This window comes from Prenolepis imparis, unplaced genomic scaffold (genome assembly GCF_030444845.1).
Source record: "Prenolepis imparis isolate NDT839.2.m4 unplaced genomic scaffold, iyPreImpa1.0 SCAF_12, whole genome shotgun sequence".
Classification (NCBI taxonomy): Eukaryota; Metazoa; Arthropoda; class Insecta; order Hymenoptera; family Formicidae; genus Prenolepis; species Prenolepis imparis.
This window is the reverse complement of record NW_028141170.1, coordinates 15,209,793-15,222,140: the sequence shown is the minus strand read 5'-3', so window position 1 is coordinate 15,222,140 and position 12,348 is coordinate 15,209,793. Positions and strand designations below refer to the sequence as shown.

Here is a 12,348-nt window from a genome sequence, read left to right as displayed (position 1 = left end):
CGTTGGTGCATGTGTATTAGGAAAAATTATATTCGCAATATATACAAAATGTTAAGTTTGATTAAAAAGAAATCAGAAGTGTATTTGACTCTTGTCGCAGATTGTTCTACAATCGAAGACAAATTAACTGCGCTATGTGGCGAATCTAGACATACAGCCTCATCTGAAAATTATTTCATTGAGTCTACATAACATCATGATGTAAATCCATTGGAACCTTTGGTAATGAATGTAGAAGGAAAAGTAGTAAACATATTACCATTAACAACAGAACAAGCTAAAAAATCTTGGTCGTGTAATATTTCAAACTGTAAAATTAACAATCCGCTTTTAATTGACTGTTCTCAGAAGTCTCTTAAAACCATAAATACATGTATCTTAAACAATGAACCAAAACTGATGTGTAATACTGCAAGCTGTAAAATTAACGATCCGCTTTTAATTGATCGTTATCAGAAGTTTCTCGAAACCGTAAATACATGTACTTTAAAAAATGTACCAAAACTTATGCAAAATATTCATAAATGTACTATGAAAACTTCAAATGAGAAATTGGGTCATACGCGTAGCTGTTATATTGATTTAACACTTTGCGAAGGAATGTTTCTTCCAGTTCAATTATTATCGCCTCATTTTCCAAAAGTAAGATATATGAAGCGTTTAATTTATCAACTTACATATTTTTATCGAAAGTTGGAAAATCTAGATGATGCATTAAATAATGCTGATATGAACACTTTGAATGAAATTGTGACTTCTGCACAGGAGAAAGTAGATATGTACAGACATCAACGGATTGATACAATTTTGAGTGATGATGATATTATGTTTAAATATCGTTTAGCATTTAAAGCATTGACTAAACGCTCTGTGGACACACCACGACATGTTTGCGTATCATGCGAGAGATTGTGTTATAAAAAAAGTGTTTCTAAAGTCAATAGTCTTCAGACACAAGTACATGTTAAAATTTGGAAAGATTTAATGACGTATGTACAACAACAAAAAGTTGATGCGCAATATATATGTAATTATTGTGCAGGCAAATTTCGTAAAGGCTTAATGCCTACATACTGCGTCTTAAATAATCTCTTTACAAATCAGGTGCCTGAAGTAATATCATCTCTTAATACATTCGAAAAAATTCTTATACAGAGAGCTAAAGCGTTTCAAACTGTCCTTAAAATGGGAACTGTTATTAATAAAAAGTTGCCTCAAAGACAAATGGTATCAAAAGTTAAAGGTAGAACATTTCATTTACCACTTCCGTTACAGGAGACATTGAATAAATTATGTTCTAATACTGATCCAATAAATATTAATCATGAATTATATATATTAGTTAGAGGTATCCCGACAAAATCAAAGATTATTTGGAAAGAGGTAGTTGATGTTAAAAAAGTATTTGACGCTTTAACGTGGTTAAAGCGCAACAATACTTTATACTCTCATATTATATTGCCAAATGATTACAATGATTTACGTTTACCAAAATTAAAAAATTCAGAATTTCAAATGGAAGATGAGACAGAAGATAATGCAGAAGTAGCTGATGATGAGACTGAATTATTAAATGATCCGATAGAAGAGATAAAAAATGATACGTTAGAAGGTCAACGGAAAGCAATGTTGATTCAAGTGACTAATGCTGAAAACGATGGCTATTACGAACAATATACCATCTATCCCTTATATGAAAAGAAAGCAAATAAAACTGCGACAGTTTTATATCAAATGTTAAAAATTCAGACTTGCCTCTGAACAATCGTGAGCAACATTTAGATTTAATGTGTTTTCCAGATTTATATTCTTCTGGTATTAATGGACAACGTGAGATTAGACAAGTTAAACTTTATGATCATGAATTTATTAAATGTCGTTTGACATCTAAACATCCACAGTATAGATTAAATCTACAATATGTATTTTATTTATTGAACGATGCAAATATGCGTCAATTAAGTCGTGGAATTTTTCATAAAATGAATGTAACTAATCCGCGACTTCGTTATACAGCTGCAGAATACCTAGACGCAATGTCGAAAGAATTGTTGGAATCTAATTTGAGTACAATATTTGCCACACTTCGAAATACGGAGCAATATTGGTGTAAACCGAGAAACGATTTAAATTGTATGACGCAGCATTATGGACCTGCGACATGGTTTTTAACACTCAGTCCAAGTGAGTGGTTATGGGAAGATTTAGGTGAATATATTCGTGAAGTAAATGAATGGCATGACGCTTCCTTAAGCGTTAGCGCACTCGTTATTAGAGATCCTGTATCAACATCCAGGTTTCTCGATAATAAGTTTCGGGCAATGCTTGACTTCATTAGGTCAAAAGATCATCCAATTGGAGAAGTAACGCACTATTTCTGGCGACGAGAATATCAAGGTAGAGGTATACAACATTTTCACTTATTAATTTGGATTAAAAATGCACCAATTTTCGGTGAATCTACTATTGAGGAAGTTTCCAAATTTATTTCACAACATATAAGCTGCACAATACCGGATCAAAATATTTCGCCATTGTTGTACAGACGTGTTGATACGCATCAGCGACATACACATAACGATTATTGTCTTCGTTCTAAAAAAGTAGGACGTAAAGTTATTCGTCGATGTCGTTTTGGATTTCCTCGTCCCGTTACTGAAACTTTGAATATCAGGGATGTGGCAACTTCGATAGCCGGTAGAAAACAATTGAAACATAAAAGTAGACTTTATGATCTTCCTCGAACGGAAAATGAAGGTAATATAAATGACTATAATCCTGTTCTTCTTACTGCATGGGAAGGTAATATGGATATACAATTTATTGGTGAAAAATCATCGCTGCTAACCTGGTATGTTACTAAGTATATGAATAAAGCGGGAAAAAGTGAATTATCTGAGAATATTCTTGATAGTAAGGATAACAAAAACAAATCATTAGCGAGTCATCTTTGGAATATTGCTTTGCGATTTACGAATAATAGAGAATGTGGAGCTCTCGAAGCTGCTGATACATTGTTAGGTATTCCTTTGTATGGAACTGATCGAAATACAACCATCAGATGATTAGATGTTAATCAAATACGATATAGAAAATTAAAAAGTCGTAGAGAAATTGAAGCTCTTGATCCTGAATCTACAGATATATTTTATCAATCTTTGATAGATGATCATTATCCACATAGACCAAACGAATTAGAAAATACGTCTCTTTATGAATTTGCACAGTGGTACGATATCTCAAAGATCAAACCGAAAAATAAGTTTATTGAATATTATAAAATAGGTAATGGTTGTTATCTTAAACGGCGACAGCGCGGATATCTTATTAATCATTTTAGATATAATGTTAATACACAGCCGGAAAATTATTTCTTTGCGTTATTGCTTATGTTTAAACCATGGCGAAAATTAGAGGATCTTAAAAATGAATGCGATACTTATACCGAATCGTTTCACAAAGTAAAACTGCATCTTGTAGAAGCATTGCAATATCATGAAAGATTAGAAGAATTGCAAAAAGCATTTGAAACTGCATAACAGTTAGTTCAGCAATGCTTAGATGACGATTTGCAAAAAGAGCAGTCCCAGGATGATCCTGAAAATGCAATAGGTATTCAAAATATAGAGGCTGGTGAAGCAATGCAAGATTTTAAAGATCTTGGTGATAGAGCAATTCAAGAAATTGATGTATCTGAAATGATAGTAAAATTAAATACGGATCAAAAACGAGTATTTGATAAAGTTACCAATGCTGTAGAGTCCGATAAATCAATATTACGATTATATGTTAGCGGAGAAGGTGGTACTGGAAAAAGTTTCTTAATCAAGACTATTAAATGCTGGATAAAACAAAATCTCAACAAAGATACTGCTGTAACAGCACCTACTGGTATAGCAGCATTTAATATAGATGGTTTGACAGTTCATAGATTGCTTCAATTACCCGTTGAACATGGTCAAACTCCTAAGTATAAACAATTATCTGATTGTGTATTAAAAGTTTTACGAACAGATCTTAAAGATGTTATTCTTTTCGTAATTGATGAAGTGTCAATGATATCTAATTTGACTTTAATATATATACATCTTCGATTGTCTGAGATATTTGATACTAGTGATTGCGATGATGGTTGGTTTGGTCGAAAGCATATTCTTTTATTCGGAGACTTGCTTCAATTACCTCCTGTACGCGAAGATCTTATCTTTACACATTTATCAGATTAAAAAATTGCTAATTATCTTGGTTCTTTAAATGCTGTTAATTTATGGATTACATTATTTGAATATGATGAATTGATAATCAATATGCGTCAGCAAGGAGATAATAATTCATACCGTGAGTTATTGTCGCGAATTCGTATTGGTTTAGTGACAAAATCTGATTGTAAAATTCTAGAGAGTAGAAAAATATCTTTCAAAGCTGATTCTTTCGAATCTAGATTAAATGAATTATGTGATTTTATTAACAGTTTATCATCGGACACTGTTTGTTTATTTCCTACTTGTAATATGTGTGATGTCCTTAATAATGCAATGTTAAGTCGCATTACTTCCAAAGAAATATTATTAATTGCTGAAGATACGATTGACTGTACATCATATGTAAAAAAGAAAGTATTAAAAGTATTGTCAAATAACGATGATGATAGTTCTCGAACAGCTGGACTTTCAAAACAAATTACAATTAAAATTGGAGCAAAAGTTATGATTCGGCGTAACATCGATGCCAGTTTGGGTCTTGTAAACGGTACAATTGCTAAAGTAATTTCAATTGTACGAGAAACATCTACTGATGACGTAGAAAAGATTAAACTTCTTTTACCATCAGGTTTAGAATATGAAATTGAAAGAGTAACGGCTAAATTTCAGGTATTGGATAGAGCGTATGTTATTCGAAAACAATTTCCATTATCTTTAAGTTATGGCATCACTATTCATAAAAGCCAAGGATTAAGTTTGCAAAGTGTTGTTATGGATATTGGCAACTCTGTATTTAGTTGTGGTCAAATTTATGTTGCCTTGTCGCGAGTAACATCTCTAGAAGGAGTGCATTTAATTAACTTTGATCCTTCAGCAGTAATAGCTAACGAAAAAGCTATTATTGAATATAATCGTTTAAAACAGATATACAATCCGAAAGCAGAAATGATTGCTGTGTCAAAAGAACGCTGTCGTAAAGTAAAAGATGTTCCATGGGCGTTACCAAAAGTAGTTACTTCTGTTCAAAAATCAAATTCAGATCGAAAAATTCAACATACGGTTTCAAATAAAAGAATTCAAAGCACTGCTTGGGTCATACGTGGTTTTCAGAATACAGACAAGGTTTCATGTTATGCAAATACAGTATTGCAATGTTTATTACATTTAAATATTATTAGGCAGCAGTTGATTAATTGCGACAAAACAGACGTTTTACGTATATTAATGCATCGATATGAAAATGGAATGCGTAATCTAAATACATATGCAATACGGCAATGTTTAGGAGAATATTTTTCGAGTATGGTAAGACGAAACGCGTACGATTTTCTTACGGCACTTTGCGAAAAATATGATTGCATTAGAAATTTGATACAACATCAGGTAACTTCTACCAAGCGATGCAAAACATGTGGTAATACAAAAACTATTGTTGAAAATAATATTGCTATTTCAATTTCCCTTGATAATTTCAAGGAAAAAAGTTGTAATCTTAATGAATTATTCAATTCTACATTTTCACATTGGTTTCACTTACACAACGAATCATGTGAATATTGTACTGGAACTGATCAAATATTTAAAAATGAAGTAACATTAACAAGAGAAATAATTGTTATTCGTTTAATACTATTTTTAGCACAAGATGGTAAATTAATAAAAGCAGAAAACAAATTTAATTTATGTGCTGTTCCAACAACTAAAGTATTAATAGCGGGACAATTGTACAAGACGATGAGTGCTATGCTTTATGATAGTTCGTGCACCGATGAAAGTCATTATGTAAGCATATGTAGAGAAGGACTATCTAATATTTGGATCGAAATAGATGATGCAGAAGTTAAAAAGAGGCAGTGGCCTAGAGGTGCTAAAAATGTTTATATAATATTTTTACAAAAAATAGGTAATAAATAATACTAATTCGATATAAAATAAAGTAGTTATAAAATTCTTACTAAATAGATTTTCATAATATCAAGTTTATGATTACTATTTAATCATTTAATATTGTATTTCGATCAGTCCTATATAAAAAAAGGTTTCGTAATATATTAGCAATTTCATGACAACGCTTTATATTCTGCATTATTCGTGAAGTGCAAAAAAATATTTTTTACTTAAAATACAAGATAGTTATTTTTATCTATAGTAAGCAAAGAGGACCGTCGTATTTTGAAATATGACGGGGGTGGTGGCGGGTTCTTTGCTTATTTATTTAAAGATGCTTATCATATACAAAAATGAATGATATAATCTCTAAAAACTCACCTTTAAAAAAAGGTAAAAAAAGGCGCCTAGTTAAGGGCACGCCAGTAACAAAAATTACCCATTGCAAACCCATGTAGAATCCTATGAAAAATTAATCATTGCAAACCCATGTAGAATCCTAGGCAAAATTAACCATTGCAAACCCATGTAGAATCGTACCCATTGCAAACCCATGTGGAATCCTATGAAAAATTAACCATTGCAAACCCATGTAGAATCCTATGAAAAATTAACCATTGCAAACCCATGTAGAATCGTACCCATTGCAAACCCATGTGGAATCCTATGAAAAATTAACCACTGCAAACCCATGTAGAATCCTATGAAAAATTAACCATTGCAAACCCATGTAGAATCGTATTAAAAATTATCCATTGTAAACTCATGTAGAATCGTACTACAAAAGTAATGATATCTAAAAAAATTGCGCCAAGTGAAAGTAGAAACTTGTACCAGTGGAAAATTAAAGTTGCAAACATATATAGAGTCGTATAATGAACCAGTAAAAATTTAAATTTGCAAATGTAGAATCGTACCATAAAAAACTTATCTTTTTAAAAAAAAGATAAACAAGATGCCAAGTCCATGCGCCATGTGAAAAAGTGTTACACAAAAAAGTATTTTTAAATAAAAAGATCTGTCAATTGACAAAAACTTATATTCTAAAATTAATATCTCTACAAAAAATAATGTCCAAAAATTGCGCGAATAAATAAACATTTTTACAAAAAATTAAAATTTAAAAACTTATGCAAATTTAAAATTAATATAAAATAAAAAAAAATAAAAAAATTTTAGTTAAACAAACTTGGCGCGCTGCTAAATAATATTCTAATGATATTAAAATTAAATTGTTACTTTAAAACTTATTGCAGTTAAAATATATATTTTGTAGTTAAATTAATTAATGTAACTTTAAGATGCATTGTAATTTTGAAACTTAGCAGCGCGCCAAGTTTTTTTAACTAAAATTTTTTTATTTTTTTTTATTTTATATTAATTTTAAATTTGCATAAGTTTTTAAATTTTAATTTTTTGTAAAAATGTTTATTTATTCGCGCAATTTTTGGACATTATTTTTTGTAGAGATATTAATTTTAGAATATAAGTTTTTGTCAATTGACAGATCTTTTTATTTAAAAATACTTTTTTGTGTAACACTTTTTCACATGGCGCATGGACTTGGCATCTTGTTTATCTTTTTTTTAAAAAGATAAGTTTTTTATGGTACGATTCTACATTTGCAAATTTAAATTTTTACTGGTTCATTATACGACTCTATATATGTTTGCAACTTTAATTTTCCACTGGTACAAGTTTCTACTTTCACTTGGCGCAATTTTTTTAGATATCATTACTTTTGTAGTACGATTCTACATAAGTTTACAATGGATAATTTTTAATACGATTCTACATGGGTTTGCAATGGTTAATTTTTCATAGGATTCTACATGGGTTTGCAATGGTTAATTTTTCATAGGATTCCACATGGGTTTGCAATGGGTACGATTCTACATGGGTTTGCAATGGTTAATTTTGCCTAGGATTCTACATGGGTTCGCAATGATTAATTTTTCATAGGATTCTACATGGGTTTGCAATGGGTAATTTTTGTTACTGGCGTGCCCTTAACTAGGCGCCTTTTTTTACCTTTTTAAATAACATAAAAATCGAAAAATTGAAAAATATTTTGGACTTGTTTTACATCGTAAGTAGGACTATTAATTTTGTTCGAAGTTTGATAACTTCGAAGTTTCGAAGGTTCGAATGATTTCGAAGGAACGAAGGAATCTTCGAAGGTTGGAAGGTTCGAAGTTTCCAAAAATGTGTTAAATTTAAACTAACATGTTTAATGTAAACTATCACATTTATGCCCTATTTTTTTAGTTATAGCCATGTACTCTTTGGTTTTCTCAAATTTTCGTTAAACAATGGCTAAAATAGTTGAAAATTTTTATTTTAAATAATTGGTGTCCCCGTAAATAAAAAGATTTCAAAATTATTTATTTTTATTTACTATGTAGGTATAGAAAATGATAAAAAACTTTTCGAACCAAAACAATTATCATTTAATAACAAAATCGAAGACAAAGTTAACAATGTATATTATATTTCGTATATACGTATGCAAAACATTAATAATACAAATATTTATTCTGAAAAATGTAAATATATTATTGTAAATATTTTCTATTTTGAAAAACAAATACATACATGCTTAGCAACGTTAGACAACGTTGCGCGTTGTCCTTATAACAGTTATAACCAAACTTCATAAAGCAATAGACGTGTCTATACGTTCTACGACTACGATACATTTTATATAATTCTGGATTCTACGATAAATAAAGGTACGTGGATTCTTCGTCAATTTATTTGACATCAAACATTTATTTGACTTCAAAAGTGATTTATTTGATTGTATATTAAATATATTTTTTAATCGGTTTTTGTTACCAAATATTTTAGGAAAAAACATGAAAAGGAGTTGGGTATGGGCACATTGTGATTAAGCTGCAGATGCAAAATCAGCGACGTGTCTAATTTGCTATTCGGTGCTGCAAACTCACGGATCTACCTCAACATTGATCGAACATTCAAAGAATAAACACTAAGAATATAAAGGCTCGATATATATCAAATATAAATCGGTAATAGATAGGCTATACGAGCCGTACGCGGATGTCGGTGCGTCGATTCCAACGAAAATTAATTTTTCGTTGGAATTAACTAATTGTGCACGGGGCACAAATTTTGCTTGGTACACCGCCAAGACTTTATTACGGAACAATCTCAATTCGAGATTTTTAATTCCAAAGATCCCCTCTGTCCCCCCTAAAGAAATGTAGGCGAGAAAAATATAGATCCGAAAGTCGAATTGAGATTGTTCCGTAATAAAGTCTTGGCGGTGTACCAAGCAAAATTTGTGCCCCGTGCACAATTTGTTAATTCCAACGAAAAATTAATTTTCGTTGGAATCGACGCACCGACATCCGCGTACGGCTCGAATAGCCTATCTATTACCGATTTATATTTGATATATATCGAGCCTTTATATTCTTAGTGGAAAATAAATAATTTTAAATTGATTTTTAATTTGCGGAAAGGGACACCATTTATTTAAAATAAAAATTTTCAACTATTTTAGCCATTGTTTAACGAAAATTTGAGAAAACCAAAGTGTACATGGCTATAACTAAAAAAATAGAGCATAAATGTGATAGTTTACAATTTAACACAAATTTTTGGAAATTTCGAACCTTCGAACCTTCAAAGATTCCTTCGTTCCTTGGAAGTTTCGAAGCTTCGATCCTTCGAAAATTCGTACCTTCGAAGATTCCTTCGTTCCTTCGAAGTCTTTCGAAGCTTCGAAGCTTCGATCCTTCGAAGCTTCGATCCTTCGAAAAAATAACAGTACTAATCGTAAGGCGTTAGATGACAAAACTGATAAAATGCTAATTGTTTTGAAATAATAATGAATAACGAGTCAATGCTCAATTCATTAAAAGTTTATGAAATAACAAAACACTTCTTGTAGATTGAGTTCTCAATCTATCTGAAAGAAAATAGATAATATAATTATAAATGTATTTTGACATAATCGCGTAGATTTAAATGTTCCTTAATTTTGAATAAATAATAGATATTTATTTTGTTTTTATTTTTATTTTATTATATTTTACATTATATATATTGTACTTATAAATAGTTGTTTTTGTTTTAATGTGTTATTAATTGTCGTTTTTCTCAATCATATAAATACAATTTTTTATTCTTGTTGATTATGGATTAAAGATTGGAAAAATAACTTTATATATATTCAGTTAATTCTTATTATTAACTCTTATTTAATTAAAAAATGCGCACAGTGAATTATGCGTTACTAATGTAAAATAAAGATATATATTTAAGATACATGAAACGTTATTTCTTTTAAGAGCGTTTCTTTTAACGGGTTTTTTTATTGACGGTTTAGCCCGGACTTTGTGTCATAGATTCTCAGCTTCCGCAGAAGAGCCATAAAATTCTGGTCAAAATTATGTGTGTCCTTTCTCTCTAATTACATTCAGATACTGTCCATGTGCGTATTTAAATATATTGTTGCAACTCTAACAATTTTCTTTTTAAACACTAAGAATATAATTTTCTTTTTCTTTTTCTTTTATTTGTACGTTTAAATATTATAACATTAAATTAATTTGTTCATAAAAGGTCGTTTTACTCTAAACTTAACTTAATTTAATCTTTCGTCATTTTATTCATTACTTAAAAGTCATCTTACTCGCATATATACATATAGGGATCAAATGACGAAATTGACTCGACTCTAAAAAAATAACATTTTAAAAAATTTTAATTTATTTCTCAATTTTCTAATCTTTACAAATAATAAGCAAGAATTTATTGAATCTGAAAAAAATAAATCAATGTTTTTATGGCGTCGTAGAAGTTAAATAAAGACGACAGACCTTACTATAATCTTATTTCTTTTCCCTTTATATATCTTTTTATATTCCTTTTTTTTATATTCCTTTATTTTTTTTTATATATCTTTATATATTTTCTTCCTTTATTACCTCTTTGCCAGGAGCATGTATAATGAACAAAAGGCAAGTTTGCATTGGTTTTAACAAACTCAAAGGATCTCACAGGCATTACCTGGGAGATCTTTGCAGTTTCATAGAAGTATTATTGTTTCCGAAAAGAAAAAGTTCTTAAGAGAAAACTACTTTCGCAAATGTTTACATTTTATATATATATATATGTATACAATATATCTATTTCTTCAATTAGTCATATCTAAACATATTACAGAATAAAAACATACCATGGATTGGGATAATTTTAAAATATTAGACCATGAAACATTGGTTTATCATAAAAGGGGTATTTCTGAAACTATCCTTATTAAACAACAACAAAATGGTCTAAATACGATCGAAGATAATAATGAACTATTTAACGACGCTTACGCTCCAGTACTTGAAATGTTAAAGAAGAAAACATAACATATAACAATTGATTTTCGGTCTGACTCACGACATAACATATATATATATATATGTATATAAACACGATCTGATTTAAAAACAATACATAATGTACGGAAAATTCGGCGAGCGCAACAATAAGTAGTGCGAACGACTCTAAGGTGTACAAAAAAAATGGTGAATATTTCAAATTTAATTATAATTTTATTTAATTGACACATATTTTTTCATTTTAATATCATATTTATTTGTAAAAAAATTTTTTAAATCATTTGTTGACGTGAACAACAGAATTTCAATTAATGTTGAATAGTTAATAATGACTTATTTGACTTGATAATCGTCTAAATAGTTTCGTTAATATTCTCTGTTATAGTTACAACATAAAAGAGGAGTCAGAAAAATATTAGAGTTAATTATACACTTTACTATTGAAAACAAATGTGTCAATTTAGAAATAAAAATGCGAATAACGATGATGTTTCTTCGACTGTTATTAATTCGAAATCTATCTGCATTATTATTGTATTTCCATAAGAAAAGCATGTTATAATTTAAGTCGATTGGAGAAGACACAAGTAAGTGTTGAAACATATCGATAATGTTTATACTTATTTTGTTTATCTAATAATAAAATAAAATTTTCACCAACATTGAGTCTCGTTAAGGCCTTTATACAGGATGATTCAGAACAAATGCGACAAACTCTGAGGAATGATAGGTCTCGCAGAAAGGATCATTTTTTGTTAAGCAACCCATGTTCTCTGACACGTTGTTTAGGTGCTACGCGATCGCGAAGGTTTTAAATGACATTTATTACAATTACGAAATAAATTTATCTACATAGGTATTGGTTCTGTTGATGTTCCTCAGAGTTTGTCGCATTT

General features: G+C 29.8%; 1 protein-coding gene across 1 annotated transcript; it reads left to right on the top strand.

Moving 5' to 3' along the window:
- The first annotated feature begins 225 nt into the window (after positions 1-225).
- Positions 226-6,116, top strand: LOC145943808 (uncharacterized). Its single transcript, XM_083051645.1, is given in 3 exon segments — positions 226-297; positions 403-1,744; positions 1,747-6,116. Coding segments are annotated over 3 exon segments (5,784 nt in total).
- The last annotated feature ends 6,232 nt before the right edge of the window (positions 6,117-12,348 follow it).